Source organism: Thermobia domestica, chromosome 5, assembly GCF_964235325.1.
Source record: "Thermobia domestica chromosome 5, izTheDome1.hap1.1, whole genome shotgun sequence".
NCBI lineage: Eukaryota > Metazoa > Arthropoda > Insecta > Zygentoma > Lepismatidae > Thermobia > Thermobia domestica.
The window spans coordinates 38,698,294-38,715,829 of NC_137458.1; the positions used below are offsets into that span (position 1 = coordinate 38,698,294).

General features: G+C 34.5%; 1 protein-coding gene across 1 annotated transcript in view; it reads left to right on the forward strand.

Moving 5' to 3' along the window:
* Pgant2 (polypeptide N-acetylgalactosaminyltransferase 2) overlaps positions 1 to 17,536 on the forward strand; it is a 547,092-nt gene that overhangs the window by 321,709 nt on the left and 207,847 nt on the right. The window contains exon 2 of the mRNA XM_081758540.1: positions 4,369 to 4,604. Within this exon, the coding sequence (XP_081614666.1) occupies positions 4,369 to 4,604 (236 nt within the window). The remainder of the gene's footprint in view (positions 1 to 4,368; positions 4,605 to 17,536) is intronic.

Genomic DNA, 17,536 nt, shown 5'->3' on the forward strand with positions numbered 1-17,536 from the left:
CGTAAGAAGACTTATGTCAAAATTGCGGATATTTTTGAATTACCCTCGTATATATATATATATATATATATATATATATATATATATATATATATATATATATATATATTGATAGATCTAATTGAGCTGAACAAAATGACACGCGTGAGTGTAAAAGCTCATGCGTAGTTTTCGAGAAAATAGATAAAAAGCAATTAGCCTCATTTGTAAACATAAAGATTGATATTTTACGAAAACGTTGCACGTATTGAGGTAAAACTGATATTGAATTATTTCCTCATTGTGCTGTTCATTACAAAACTAACAGGACGACAATACGTAGTATCATTAATGAGATATAGCCTAAATTTATCACTAACTCTTATATTTTAATTACTGTTTTATTAAAATTCTTGTAGATTGCCCGTTCTTCACACGGGGAGAATATATTTCATCTGGGAGAAAAAGAGCAATGGGGGCTCAATTTGGATTTAAACGGCATCGGAAGTGTCACTGTTCGTTTCAGAGACCCTGGAAACTATGTAATCGACACTAATACAGGTCATTTTCGATCATTTTTATATATTTTCCTCTATTCGCTTCCCCAAGTTCCAGGGCTAAGTTTGGAATTATCTCTCTCTCTCTCTCTCTCTCTCTCTCTCTATATATATATATATATATATATATATATATATATATATATATATATATATATATATATATATATATATATATATATATATATATATATCCTTCCATCCCTTCCCCAAGTTGCGGGGCTGAATTTGGATTTAAACAGCATCGGAAGTGTCACTGTTTGTCTCAACGACCCCGAAAACTATGTGATCGACACTAATATCGGTCATTTTCGATCATTTTTATATATCTACGCCATCTCCAACTTGTACTGTCGAAGTGAAATGATAAAAAAAAAAAAAAAAAAAACATCCCAAACCCGAACCTCATCTCACCGGGTGGTTCAAGAATTATTAAGTCACATAGTCACTTTCAATTTTATATATTAGATTATCATAATGTAAGACATATATCAGTCGATAAATTCTATCGAGTTGTGAAAGATAGTGTGCTTGAGGATAAATTCTCATGCGTAGTTTTCGAGAAAATCTAAAAGAAAAACGAACGTTTGTGGCTAAAAAAAAGTCATTCGTTGCCAATAATGTGTAATAGCTGTTTATTCTCCTGGTAACAGGTCGTTTATTTGTTTATTTATGCACCGTGCATGTTAAAAAAGAAGAAAAGCGCTGTTACAAAATCAGATTGTGTCTATTATCGCTTATCATCTCCTAATAGTGACACACATACTTTTTACGCACAAACTACTTGTAAGATTAAATTCATAAATAGTTCTAAGAATACACAGATGTATCACAGTTATACTTTAAAAGTAAATGATTATACCATACCTTTAGAAAATAATAGATTTTATAAACTTTATTGTTATTTATTTATGGAAAAGTACATTATATGAACATTACTTCCATTACATTGTCTTGAACTCACTAAATAAAGACACATACAGTAAAACCACGATTATCTGCGGTGGTAAGGGCACTGCGGATAGCGAAAATCGCAGATAACACGAAGAAAGTATTAAAAATAAGGTGTAAACAGAAAAAGAAATCAGCATAAAAACTATGTTTTATTGTACAAAAAGCATAAAACTTAAAATGTGTACAGAACAGTAGAAATCTTTACTCCACTTCTAAATCACTAAAACAAAAAAATAGTAAACACAGTATTATGCATCAATTAACCAAACGCAAGCGCCATTTTTCGATTTTCGAGATTTTTACATCAGTGTGTAGGAAACAATGCAAATAATGTATAAAAGATAGTTTGAAACCATATTTGTTTTAACGTTCAGGAAAAGCTATTAGACCAAGCGCCAAGAACTGGATCGCAATAGTAACATGTTTGTGTTTCCTTCAATATCTCAGAACCGTGTTTTGGCGCTTGGTCAATTGATGCATAACACCGTCCAATTTATTCTTATGTTTTTAGAATATACAGTACTTACTTACATGCGGAGTGTCAGTCCGCAGCGACTATTTATGAAAAATAATTGAGCATGACTTCACTAGGGTTGATTTTTTATTTATTATTATTATTATTATTATTATTATTATTATTATTATTATTATTATTATTATTATTATTATTATTATTATTATTATTATTATTATTATTTTGCGGCACTCGCGGATAATCGGATAATGGCGTATTTGATACAGCAAAGGATTACATTCTTTTACTGTATCAGATACGAGCATATCAACATTATGGATTAAACGAAGTGAAGTCTTTCAGTTTTACGTCCTACTGTTATGCCGGCTAGGCTAAAGAAAGACGGTGATGATGAAAAATGAAGGAAATGTTGAAATGAAGAAAGTGCGAGGAAACGGGAGAACCTCAAGAAAACCCACGCACACGTTGTTTGTCCACCACAAAGTTCACTTGGCATGGATTAGACGAATTTCACATTGTAGTATTTTACATCGTTACTGAATGATACCCAAGTTCTTATTACTTGAATGTCGAAGGTAACGAGTTTGAAAGTATCAGTTCACGTCTTTATCGTTTAATAGTTTGTAAATAAATACAAATAAACTCAATGTCATTGACTTATCATATGGATTTCTAATGATGTTATTTTATAGTTATCTATTTGATTAAAAATAGGATTCAAACTTTGGACACTAATATATTTGCCTTAAGTGAGACGTCTGAAGAAATTTACATTGAATTCGTTCAAATTGTTTCTGTATGTTCAGATTGCATACTTACTAAGCTATAGTGATCGGAACTAGTCTTGGAGCTTGACCTAGATGTATCGATTTTACCACCCAATAGAACACGAGAGTGTGTTCTGGTCGTCAACTCCCATCCATGAAATTTTAGCAGTGTTGTCTCTCGTGCTATACAAAGAACATCTTCTGAGGGTATAGTGTTGTCGAAATGTCGCTGATTTCGTAATTTTTTATGTTACTGTTTTTATCGTTGTGTTATGTTTTTACTGTATAATTCGAATAATTTGTGCCGTTCGTGCTATTGTTCTTTGAGTGCTGTTTGCTTGTCGCACTTCTGTTGTTTGGAAGGCAGCTCCGAATTGTACCCAAATTTTCCGATGTATCACACGTGATGCAAATCAGTTCTATGATTAGTGTAAAACTCAGGCTTCACGAGTCGTTGCGATCACTATGGAAGTACAATGACTTAGTAATAAGGTGCTCATCTCTGGTGAAAGGGGTCCCTCATTTGTGAGTTTGTGGTGGACGTCGGGACAACATATTTTCGTCCCACATTCTCATTCTACCATTTTTTTCATAATCTTCACTTTCATTCATTCATCCTCTTGTTTAGCCAGAGCCGGATTAGGTTTGACGAGGCCCTAAGCTGTTGAAGGTAATAGGGACCATGCAGAACGTGGAGACCCTATATAGATACAAAAATGAGTGGTATTTTAGGGAGCATGCTAGCAGAAGGGGGCTCCACTACTTACATCATAGGAGGTGCACAAAGCATATTACTGTTGCTATATGCAGTGGCGTAAATAAGGGCCCGCAGACCCCGCATTGCGGGGACCCAAGCCATTGAGGGGCCACCAAATCGTGAAGTAGGACGTACAGAAGGGGCCCCACTCCACGTTATCTGCGGGGAGGCTCCCAAGCCTTTAGTTACGCCACTGGCTATATGTATATATTTTTTTCATCTTACGGAGTATTTTGGAATTATACATCTAATTCTCTTTTCCTTTAATTTTTTTGGGGGGTCACCGAGAGAGTGGGGCCCTAAGCTACAGCTTCTTTAGCTTATACGTAAATCCAGCGCTGCGCTTAGCTTACAGGGCATAACAATGGGACGTAAAACTGGAAATTTCATATTAGCTAGAGAAGGCTATGATCAATGCAAATGAAAGTTGAATTAAAACAATAAAATAGTATGGGCAATTGAGATTAATTACAAATTGAAAAATTGTAAAGAAGCTTGATTTGCTGTTATTTCCTCTCCCCCTCTTCCTTTCAAATAATATCGAAAAATCGAAAATTGCTAATACCAAATAAGGATTTAAAATTTAAGGAAATCTCTTGTTCCCATAAAGGTGTTAAATTCTCATAGGTGACCAAGTGGGAAGAGATAGTGTAGTTTTCCAGGTGAACAATTTCCCGAGATATATCCAAATTTAGTATCAAATTAACTAGTGTTGTAAGCTTCATATGACAGTTTCTGACAATTAAACCTCATTAAATTTCGCCTGGTTTTTATCTAACATGAAAAGGCTCCTATAGAACACATACATGCTAATAATATCCTGAGAATTTCGTTTGCATCTGAATGTTAATGTGTCTTTCTTCTCTCTTTTCGTTTCAGGAGCAAGAAGCAAACCGAGCACTGCGGCTAAAAGAGGAAAGTGTTCGTGAGGAGCGAGCGAGTGGTTCACAGGCCATGGATACAAGACTTACGTGGAACTACTTCGATGAACGAGCGTATATTGAGAGAGGGCGGCTCCTGGCTGGCGAAGACCCGTATCGCCGGAACAAGTTCAATCAAGCGGAAAGTGACAAGCTGCGGAGCAACAGGGACATCCCAGACACCAGGCATCCCATGTAAGTATTATAAAGATTAAAATGAATAAAAAAAGAGAAACGAAGTTTCTTAAGCGAATTGAGCGCAAGAAACTAATGTCTTAAGTGTTGCAAGATGTCACTTGTCCCTTCTTGCGAATAAATTGAAAAGGTGATATGGGCTGTTATAATGGTCTTGTATAGTATTATATTCCATTATCTGAATTTTCGACGTACCAACTGCAATCTTTTGGAAGTTTATGCTTCTCGTGTACGGTAGGACTATTATATCCATAGAACTATAGTGTTCATTAGCAATTGGCTTTCATTACTCTTGTACTCCTGTGCTCTTATGCAACACGGAAAAGCAATAACATATTGCGGGTTGCATATATATGTGAAAAATTGATTTGAAGACAATGTTTGAAGAAGACACTTGTAATCGAGCTATGTTCTTTTCTTTCTTTTTTTCTTTTTTTAGAGGGGGTAATGGAAAGAAAACTGATTATTTTTTCGTGTGACCTGCCCAAAGATACATTCAAGTCCATTTATTCTAACATAGCTAGGTGGGGCCACTAATTTAGTAAGAGGTAAGGTTACAGTGAAGCCAAAACTAAACTTCCTGTCGTCACAGCCTAATTAACATTTAATGAGTAATAAGTAAACTCATAGGCTCCAATACAAGTTTATCTCTGTTTTTTTTTTTCCAGCCCGGATCTCACTACATGTTGATTCAAATAACTCAATGTCTAGTGATATCATATCTTTTATTTATTTATGGATTGTGTCATTTAAATCCATAATCCTCTCATCTTATTATAAGGAAACGATGATACCTTGTCACTGGAATGAAGACTTGTGATATGGAACTCTGATTGTACCATCTTTGTTGGAGTAGCATTTGTATTTATCCGGAGAAAAGATGCTTTGGGAATTTTGCTCTCTTTCTGAGCGAAAATACCTTCAAGTAATAAGTTCAAATTTGTCGTAATTGTTTGGTTGAGGCAATCTCCTATTCTATAACTACTTTCAAGGATTCTTCCATTTCACTCTGATAGTGTATATGCTAAAATTGAGTAATATATATATATATATATATATATATATATATATATATATATATATATATATATATATATATATATATATATATATATATATATATATATATATATATATATATATATATATATATATATATTGTATTCTTTAATGGTCAGGATGGAAGATTTTAACTTACCAGCCGAGTTGCTAGTATGCTTGCAGATGAAATTAATGATCTCTATCTTAATGCCTAGTAGAGACTACACACCCTTATACTAACAGGAAATACATATGAGGCGGGAGACAACAAAGTAAGCTATGGTTTACTTTTGATGATCTTTTAAGAATAATAAAGTATACAAAAGAGTTAAATTACATTACGTTTATTTTTAAAATGTTCGTTAGAAGTATTGGGCTAAAAAAATCGTGAAATTTCCATCTATCCGTTGATTTATAACAAATTAGGAGCTATTTTATAGAATCTTATGACTCAGTGTTTAGCCAAATGGGGTATGACGAACGGTATTATGAACTTAATTCTTTTTTTATTTTTTAGTTCACTTTTTAATTTTTTTTTGAATAATTATTTCATGTAACGATTATTATATGCCTTATTTTCAGAGTCGTAGCTACGGGAGGAGGCTCGTGGGGTCGTTGCCTCGAATGCTGATAGCAGGAGGACGCCGAACGAGCAAAAAGAAAAAAAAAAAACTGTTGAAAAAGAGTAAACGACACGGCACCGCGTAAAAGTATTGGTGTTCTATTACATCAACATTGTTTTTCGTTTGCAAATAAATAATTTGGTAAAAATTTTCTTGCTCACTCCACTCGCAACTCAAATGTTTCAATAAGAGTCTCAACAAGCTTTTATATATTACTTTTTAAAAAGTTATTATATATGATTTTTATGACTATATGATATTCAAGGTGCCGAGTAATGACTTATAGTGTACGCAGAAGCATTTTCAAAATTAGAAACGTTAAAAGTTTGAAAAAAAGACAGAAAGAAAAGCTGGGTGAGATGAGTATAGGGGGTACCGAATTCTACTTCGCCCCTGGCGCCGAAATATCTAGCTACAGCTCTGCTTATTTCTTGTTTTAGTTTAGATATGATGATCTACTTTGTGAATTATAACAGTGAAGACAATACTAAGCTTCCAAATTATAAAATCAGACATTTTCTGTCTGCACGCTACACAGTAAAAGATGGAGGGATGAATGTTAGAAATCATCTAAAGGAAAAAAGAATCACATGAATCAGAAAGATATCAGTAATATTGGGTATTATCGTGAACATAAAGACAGATGATTGGACATATTGAAAGAAGAAGTTGTCATCGTAACGTAGGAAATGTTCTAAAGGAGAGTGTCGTGACGAAACAAGAAGCGTTGCAAAGTAATACTAAAAATAATTTACTGAAATAGTTGGGTATGGAGAAGAATTTTAGAGACCAACATTCGTTGTGGGTTGGTACTAATTATTTGGTTTTTGTTGTTGATAATGATATGCGCTTGTGTTAGTCTTCCTGCTGGATAGGTCTGGATAGGTGACTATCACTGAGTAGAAAAGCAAGGACGGAATTCCCCAAATTATCCATCAAGATCAAAGAATAAACCGAATATAGTAAGGGACTTCTAAATAGATTTGCCATCCGCATGAGGTCTATTGAAGTTGAACTGGTAGTGACATCTCGTGTTGGAAAAAAGAACCATTGGTATGACAAACATTCGTGCAGACGTGCGGTTTATGTTAGTAGTATTCGATTTTTCAAAAAGTCTAGTTTGCCCTAATTTATGCCTTGAGGAGTCTAGATCGAGATAATTGAAATAGTGTATTGCCAACAGATATAAATCACTAATGCAGAATTTAAAATGAAAGCCGGTCGGCAGAAAAGGGTGAAAAACAAAAAAAAAAAAAAAAGGTAAATTTGCCCCAAACAGGAAGAAATCAAAGAAAATGAGTGTTGAATAAAATGTAAAAAGATTTGTTGGTATATTATAATATAATTGACCTTATTGAGTATTGAGTGTCAGTAATTAACGTTATTGAGTATCTACGTTATTATTATTTTCTAGTCCATTGATTTATGTGAGGAATTATTTTTGTGTTTTCTTTGCAATGAACTGGAATTTTAATGATGAGATTTTACTGAGTTCTTTTTCAAGTCTAGTTTAATATTACATGCTTTTTGAAAATGAATTTGCGTTACATATAAATTTAGTATTACTTAAAACTTGAGGTTTACAAAATGAATTTGGATTACATATAAATTTAGTGTTACTTTAATTTGAGCTTTTTCAAAATGAATTTGCATTACATATAGATTTAGTATTACTTAAAACTTAAATTCGAGATTTTTCAAAATGAATTTGTATTACATATAAATTTAGTATTACTTAAATGAAATTTGAGCTTTTTCAGTGAATTTGCATTATTATATAAATTTAGTATTGCTTAAATGAAATTTGAGCTTTTTCAAAGTTAATTTGCATTACATATAAATTTAGTATTTCTTAAATTAAATTAGAGCTTTTTAAAAATAAATTTGCATTACATATAAATTTAGTATCACTTAAATTAAATTTGGGCTTTTTCAAAATGGTTTGCATTACATATAAATTTAGTATCACTTTTATTAAATTTGAGCTTTTTCAAAATGAATTTGCATTACATATAAATTTAGTATTACTTAAATTAAATTTGAGCTTTTTCAAAATGAATTTGCATTACGCATAAATTTAGTGTTACTTAAATGAAATTTAAGCTTTTTCAAAATGAATTCGCATTACATATGAATAAATTCAGTATTACTTAAATGAAACTTATTTTTTTTTCAAAATCAATTTGCATTACTTATAAATTTCTTATTACTTAAATTAAATTGGATTATTAAGTATTAAAATTGTATGTGACAAAATTTAATTTTCACGAAGTAACGGACTTCTAAATAAATTTTAAGAAGAAACCAAAAAATTAAATTATTAATACTCTAACTTTAAAGAAAACAGAAAAAAATATTTTTTTTTTAATAGAAACTAACGAACTAGAAAACACAAGATGACACAGTATTCAACGCCATTAAGTGTTAATATCTTAATTTGGTATTTATTAATTTTTTTAAGAAGTTTTGCTTACCAAAACTTCTTTGTATATTTAGTTTATCTGTCGTCTGTCCGGGAGACAAAATGATCTCAAGAACTAGTTGATGGATCACCAGTAATTTTGGCCAGGGTGTACAGGATAAAAAAAATAGGAATGTAACTTTCCGGTTTTAACATCGATCACCATAAAGGAAAGAACAGCAATGGATTGCGAGAAGCGGTTTCGGACAACCAATCAAGTGTCTCAAGAGTACGTTTCTTCTCCATCTTTAACTCTCTACTAAAACCGGAAGTAGTAGAAATCCGCTACAACTTCCGGTTTCAATATTGATCTTCATAAAGTAAGAACGATAATAGATAGAGAGAAGCGCTATTTTGAAGATCGATTTTGCGTTGTAAGAATAGATAACCATTTTCTCTCTTATCCCTCTACTCAAGTCACAGTTGGTAGGAATCAACCACTTTCGGCTTTAATGTTGATCGCTAACGCTATAGAGTAAAAACGATATTAGATAGCGACAGGGCGTACTGCAACCCAGGGGCTCACCAGGAAGGTACTTTCCAAGGTCCCACTCACATATACGTACTGCCCCCTTTCCCAGACAATAAAAGGAAGTTCGGGAGTGTCACTCGGATCAAGTATGCTGAAAAGTCTTGAAATGCAGATTTAAGACTTTATTTTAGTCAGTAATTTCTCCCCTGACACTGACTGATCTGATGTAATGCCCAATCCCCCATTCTTCTCTTGCAACTATACATTCATCCCTAATATAATAATGGCACACCTGTGCTGTGAACCCTTCATATGCGCCACTTGCAATACAAACACATATATGAAGCATCATAAGTAATTTATGCAAATGCAACACTTCACCATTGTCCTGTATTAATAGTAGATTCCAGACTTCGTAAAGATGATAGAACGAATGAAATTCTGATGTTCTTCTATCATCCCCTGAAGCAACACAACCTGAAAGTATGCATCTAGTATGAATCCTTGTAGAGGATACGTCTCTTCCCCCACTTTCACAAAACTTTAAGCGTTCATTCCGTTACTTCCTATGTCAGGAGTGTGTGACCTATGCCATTTTGTACATATACCGCTACTTACGATACGAGGCGGAGGACTCACTAAAAACAATTCACCGTCCAGGACCCATAGGGAAATTTCCCGGTTTCCCGCCTGGCCACTACGGCCCTGGATAGCGAGAAGTTTTCTGCAATCAATTAAGCGTCCCAAGAATATAATCTTTTTCCAATGTAATATCTCTACTGAAACAGGAAGTGATAGAAATCTACTACCACTCCCGGTTTAAATATTAATTGATAAAATGTCACGCCATACAAATTCCTTCACATAATGCACACATGACACTGTTACTTAATACTAATCTTGTGTAGATATATTTGCACTGTTGTTGTGGAATACGCATTGCAGTGTGAGCCTGTAAAAAAGTGTTCTTAAAAGGAAAGGTGTATCTACCTTTCTACTGTTTGGAGACAGAAAGAGCTCCCTTTCTACCTGGCTCATCGGCGCTTTACTGCTGTGGTTACCCAACTTCGCCAAGATGGTTCGGGCTATAAATTGCACCAAAAGAGGCGTCTTTTCGAGGTTCAGAGGACGCATCAAAATTCGCTGCTTGTCTTCTGGGCTGAATATCTCCTTCTCTTTCTGCCTTTCGTTCTTTCTTTCACTATTCTCAGCTGCAACATTTTAACCTACTACGTAGACGGCGTTCCTCCCACAGGAGTTTCAACACATTTTCACGTTCTTCTGTATGTATATGTGTCCGTATATATGTCTGTGTGTGTGTGTTAAGAGCGAAAAACACTTTGGCCAGTTGTTTCTAACAGAAGAATTAAAAAGAGAGAGTGCAACGCATTTAAAGGATCTTATTCAACGTGCTTGCTCTATTTTGATTCAACTTTGTAATAAATTTTTCATCCATGCGTACCCATCTGATTTTCTGTAAATTTCATGTTCATTTTTTTTTCTTTAACGATAATATGATATGTCCAATCTGAATTATCTATGACATGTTCACCCAAATGGTTCCTCAAATGTTGCCCCCTCCAAAGGAAAACAATATCTACTTTTATTCGTTCTCGATTCATTCCTCACTTCAAGTCGTCCCACCTGTGGCTACAATCTTGAATAGAACAGATAGTTCTTGTATAAACAGAGCCGTAGCTAGAGGGGGCAAGCGGGGCAGTTGCCCCGGGCGCTGATAGCAACGGGGCGCCGAACGAGCAAGAAGAAAGAAAAGGTGTTGGAAATGAGCAAAATACGAGTCGTCCCTAAAAAGTATTGGCGCCCTATTAAATCAATATTGTTGTCAGTTCGCAAAGAAATAGATTTGTTTAAAATTTTCTTGCTTACTCCGCTCGCGATCCAAACTTTTCAATAAGAGTCACAACAGCTTTTTACTCTTACTTAAAAAAAAAAAAAATATTATATATGATTTGTTAATGACGATGTGAAATACAAGATACCGAATAATTACTTATAGTGTACGCAGAAGCATTTTCAAAATCAGAAATGCACGAAGTCTGAAATACACCTTCGGCGTTTTGATGGTGATGAGTTTGCTCAGTTAATCACGCTTTTCTACCCAAACGGATTAATCACGATGATGAGAATGAAGGTATGAAAATGAGAGAAGTGGAAAGACACACGCAAGCTGCTGTTTCCGCGGGAATATTAAAAATGAAGGTAAACAAGGAAAATAATAACATTTTCGAACTTCAAGCAATTGTAGAATAGGGGATTCAGGGGTCAGAACTTAACCCAACAAACTTCGTCTTTTTTAAAGACTGATCACTTTCAGTGCTTTTATTATTCCAAGATATTTTTATGTGCAGACATATCTAATTGTGTGTTATTCATACATACAAACACGATGACTGAAAAAAAATCTTGACAATTTTCAGATCACATAAAATTGTATTGAAATAACTTCTAAGAATCAATATAGGTGTCGATTTGTAGCAGAACACTTTAGGTTTGACACGCGTATTGTCGTAGTACCACATTTCGTTGCAGCGAGCGCCACCGTAGTGCATCTATAAAATGGCGAGTTTCACTGGTGCGAAGCGTGCTCGTTGTGTGTTATTATTTCATGAAACGAACTCTGCAATAGCTGTTCAGCGTAGATTTCATAGGGACCAAGGTAAGGAACCTCCAAGCAGTACTACAATTTACAACTGGAACAAGAAATTTGTTGAGACTGGTTGTTCTGTTCGTCATGTGAAATCATTAGGTCGCCCGCCCATTGCTGATGCTATTATTGGAAGGTTAGGGAAAACTTCGGCTGTCCTAAAAAAATAAAAAAAATAAAAAATAACGCGGCGTGCGTCTCGCGAGACAGGCATTTCACAAAAGACGGTTTGGCGAGTGCTACTTAAACGTTCATACGTGAAACCATACAGCTTTATAATGGTACAACAAATTACTGACGTAGGTAAAATTGCTCATGGAGAATTCTGTGTGGAAATTGGATCGGATAGAGGAAGATCAGACATTCCTTAATACAATTATCTTCAACGATGAGAGTACATTTCATATCATTGGCATGGTGAAATTCACAACTGTAGAATCCGGGGAAGCGAAAACCCTGTCAAACCATTGAACACGTCCGTGACAGTCCAAAGGTAAATGTGTTTTTATTCCTTAATGGCAAATTTAAAATGTAGGTCTTTATTTCTTAATGGAGAACACTGTCATTGGTATTGTGTATCTTGATATGTTGGAAAATGAATTCCTCAGATAGATGAAGACGAAAACAAGGCGTGACCTACTACCAGCAAAGCGACGCACCTCCTCATTTTCTCAAGAAAGTTCGAGATTTCCTTCATATTAGTTTCTCACGACTGTGGATTGGCTGTGCAGGTCCAATTGCATGACCACCTCGCTGCCCAGACTTGACACATAATGGATTTCTTCCCGTGGTATTTTATTAAAGATCGAGTGTATGTTCCGACCCTACCAGACAATCTTGCAGACCTGAGAAACCGCATCTACGCTGTTGTTACGGAAGTTACGCCCAGGAAAGAAATTGAGTTCCTGTATGATGTTTGCCGCATCAACATCGGCAGTCAGATCGAGGCAAAATGAGACCTTGATGTTAAACTTGAAGTGTTTTGCTACAGATTGACACCTCTCTCGTTCATGTAAGTAGTCTCAATAAATTTTTTTATGTTTTCAAATTTGTAAATTCCTTTTGGACTCAGCCTGTACAAACATGAAACATATTCTTCACCTCCATCAAGCAATATTGGGAAATTCGCAGGAAAGCTCCTTCTGAATTTCCGTTACATTTCACAAAATACTTTTACCGTAAAAGAATATAAATTAAAATCCTATTTGTGTGGTCACATACAGAATAAATTTACAAAATTTTACACTTATTACTGGAAATTAATGCTGTCACCCAGTTCGAACATTTTAAAAGCACGTAGTTTCTAATGTATTAAAATTTAATTTCTTATCGATAGTATGAAACATTATAAATAGCCTGGTTGTAAATTTTCATAACGTTCACCAAGTGGATTTGTATACAACCAAAGATATTTTTGTCAGGTTTAACAAAAAGTCCAAAATAAGCATCTTAAAAACAGCTCTTATTTGTAAAATAATATATTATGATCGCTTTTGGCTGTTGCAATGGTCTGTTCAAGCAGCTCGATAAAAGTTCTGCGTAGCATAACAACAAAAGCTGCTCCTCTTATATGAAAAAATAGGAAAAGTTTGATAAAGTGAGCTTAGGGGGGGGGGGGGCGAATTCCACTTCGCCCCGGGCGCTGGAATCTCGAGCTACGGCTCTGTGTATAAATAATACTAGTTGTTTCCTTAACGGCTGTGGTTCGCTGTAGCTATCATTTGCTGGCATCACGCAGACATCCCAGGTGACGACATCTATCAGCTCGTAAACACGAATTCATTACTTGATTGATCTTTAGTATGCATAAATAACACAAAAATACAAAGTACAAAGAAAACTGTTCTATGTATGTAGCATATACAGTAGTTCTTACAGCACATACCTTTGTCAGCAAGAAGGCTTGATGGCGGAGAATTATGTCGGTTGTGTTGTTACGAATTTCAACAACAATAAAGAATGCGCAAAAGCTGCGACAAGAGCAGTATAGACAGACAGACAGGAAGAATTGGAATCTTTCTGGTTTCCCAGAATTGGAATGTCATCTATGAAGAGGTCGAACTAGAAAGAAGAAAGGGAACTCCGCAGCTTAAGAGTCTTCATCCCGGCAAAATTAAAATACCGCTAATTTTACAGTAATTATGTGATATCTTCAAATAGATAAAAGATAATCAAAATGTGGAACAAGAGCGCCCTAGACAATATAATTTTACATGAGAAACCGTTATCACGACTCACTTATCTGCTTTCGATTTCGAGCCATTTTGAAAATCGGCATTTATTTTCGCGTTTCTAAATAGCTGAAAACGGAAAACCACTAGGTGACTTGTGATAACGGTACCTCACGCAAAATAATTTTGTCTAGGGCGCTCTTGTTCCATATTTCAATTATCTTTTATCTATTTGAAGATATTACATAATTACCGTAAAATTAGCGGCATTTTAATTTTGCCGGGATGAAGACTCTTAAGAGGCCCAATAACTGCGAAATTAAAATATCGCTAATTTTACAGTAATTATGTGATATCTTCAAATAGATAAAAAGATAATCGAAAAGTGGAACAATACCTCCCTAGACAATATTATTTTACTTGAGATATCGTTATTACGACTCACTTATCTGCTTTCGATTTCCAGCCATTTAGAAAATCGGCATTTATTTTCGCATTTCTAAATAACTGCAGACGGAAAGCTACTAAGTTAGTCGTGATAACGGTACTTCATGCAAAATAACATTGTCTAGGGAGATCTTGTTCCACTTTTCGATTATCTTTTATCTGTTTGAAGATATCACATAATTACTGCGAAATTTTAATTTCGCAGTAATAGAACCTCTTGAAAGGGAAGTTCAGGAGAAAGTACTTGCCTGCGTAGAAACTAAACATACCATTTGAAAGACCAATGCATGCTGATTACAACAAGCTAATAAAATTCCTGTACGGTTCGAGAGATTCAACTTGGAAGTTTATATATATATATATATATATATATATATATATATATATATATATATATATATATATATATATATATATATATATATATATATATAAAATTAGTATATGTCCATTTAAACTATGTATTACAGAAAACATAATTCAAAAATTTCCGTATGTGTGTGGGATATGGACTATAGATAGCGACCGCCGGGAGCTCATGTAGTTCGGATTCCATGTTAATCAATAGGTCCCGTCTCATATAGCCTCATTGCTGAAAGGGGCATCAAACTCAAAATCAACTGTAGATAGCGAGCGTTAAAGTCGCCGTTATCCGTTAATATGTTAACGAATGACTCTATTTATGAACTTGATCGAGATAATTGCTCTAGCTATGTGTTGCAGAAAATAGAATTCAAAAATTCGCTTACATATATGGGATGGCGGGCTATATATAGCCATTGTTAAAGTCAACGTTATCCATTAAGATGTTAATAGATTGGCTCCATTAACGAACTTGGCCGAGGTAATTGCTCTAGCTATCTATCGAAAAAAAAAAAATCGCATCCTTTCAAGAGTTATCTTGCGGGGTAATGGAAGAAGGTACTAATAACACAATATTGAAAATCTCACGGCGTGATCTTAATAAATATCTGGAAGACCAAGCATTCTTTCTGGGGTGGATAGGGATTCGCACAAGACAAGATTTGTCGCTGTCTCGTCTCGAAAATATGCTGTAAAAGTGATGTCTCGACTTGAAAAATGTATATTTCTCTATTGGAAGAGCCGTGTCTCGACTCGAATTTTGTCAGGAAATTCCTGTCTCGACTCGTCTCGTGCGCATCTCTAGGGGTGGAGAGATGACATAACGAAATTGCCTTTCTGTACCCGAGAACGATAGATTCACTCTTTATTTTCTGAAAGAAAACCAAAATCCGTCTTCTATATTAAATATACACATACATACAAAATTGTTGATAGATCATTTGATCTGTTAACCCTCGCAGGTCAAGCCTCAGAGCATTTTGACATACCATTTTTGAACTCTTATTATTCACAAAGAAAAAAGGGGAAAATATTTGTCTCTTGGAAACAAATGTTTTATAAACTTCTTAACAAAATAAAAATATTGAGTATGGGACCACATACATTCACGATTAAAATCCCAAATTTCGAAATTATGGTACTTTGTAGCTCCCATTGATCCTGCTAGGTGCAAAAAGCAGTAGAAAATTAACTCATTTTGGGCTATAGTATCAAATATTTGGCAATAGTATAATTACCAAGATAACTATGTTTGTACCTACCCTCATAGAAGAAAACCACCAACACCGGACAAAGTAAAGAAATAATAACCAGATGAAAATAATGGAAAACAGTATACATAACCATCTGTACTAAGAGTACGCATGTTTCGGATATATGCTTTCCCGTGTTTCTGTAGCCGCATGCTGAAAATAGACAGACATTCATGAAACGAACTGTTGAACGAGAATATATATAATATATTTTCCAAGAATCAACCTCCTCGTGTAAGTAAAACAAACAACTAATGTTGGTTTGATGTGCTATCTCTCACATACACAATTCTAAACTACCTTTTAATTAAATTACCATTTTCGGATGTTTCTGAGAAGAACGATGCTTTCCATATTTTATTTGTTCCAGGAAATTTCAAACACAACCATGAGGCGGTTTTGCAGTGAAGCAAACTTTGGATGAAAGTCATACAGAACTTACATTTAAAGGGTCGTCTAATAGTATTGTGAGAAAATATTAAAAAAAAAAAAAAAAAAAAATCGGGGTAGATGGTCGCCGGATTTGAGACCGGGACCTCCCGATTGCGAAACAATGCTACCAATCATTTGCGCTTGCTCAGTTACAGGAAGCTGTTATTGTAGAGTTGATCTATGAAATATGACGAAAATCGTTAGAGCTGTTATGCAGGAAAAGACAGGTTTTGTTCGCGAGGAGCGTACCTTATTTGAGAAATTAGGGTCCCATAAGAAAAATAAGTTTCCTCTGAGGAACCTCCTTAAAGCTCAAATTATAGAAATTGCTTACGATCTATTCAACAGGGTTCATTATTTATCTGTACTTTTTTTTCAAAATATCATTCAAATCTTTTATTTAGGGTTTGCTGGGTGTGAGATTTTCTGAGACGATTTTTTAAATTTATATTTTCGTGCTTTGTCAGCAGCGAGGCTATGTGAGACGAGACCTACAGTTTAAGTGCGATCTGAACCATTGTAATGCGTTTGATGCTCTCCACGGGAAATTGAACCGTGACCTCGTGCAACAAAGCCATGCGCACTAGCCATTAAACCAGTGATGAAGGCATAAGATAGCTACCTCCACAGCTTTCTTTCTACGTGTATGAGAAAGATACCCAAGAATATTTGATCTAATTCATTCTATGGTTAATGAAAAGTATACAACGAAAAAATCGTTATGGTTTAAATAAAATTATAATGTGAGCAGAATTTTAATAACAAAAAGTTATTAAAATTACACTTTCTGTTTATTACAAAATAAATACAAATATTATTTAAAAAAGTAGTTACCAAGGAACCAAGACAACATGATACGTCATCAATTACCGTTGAGTTAATTTTCTTAGTCGCTGGCTTAAGCTAGAGTTTTGGATAATTCATATTCTGGTCACGCTGTAATTTCTATGGATGGCAATACTGAAAATTCTTCCGATTCGTATTTTCGGGTGTGGAATAACATT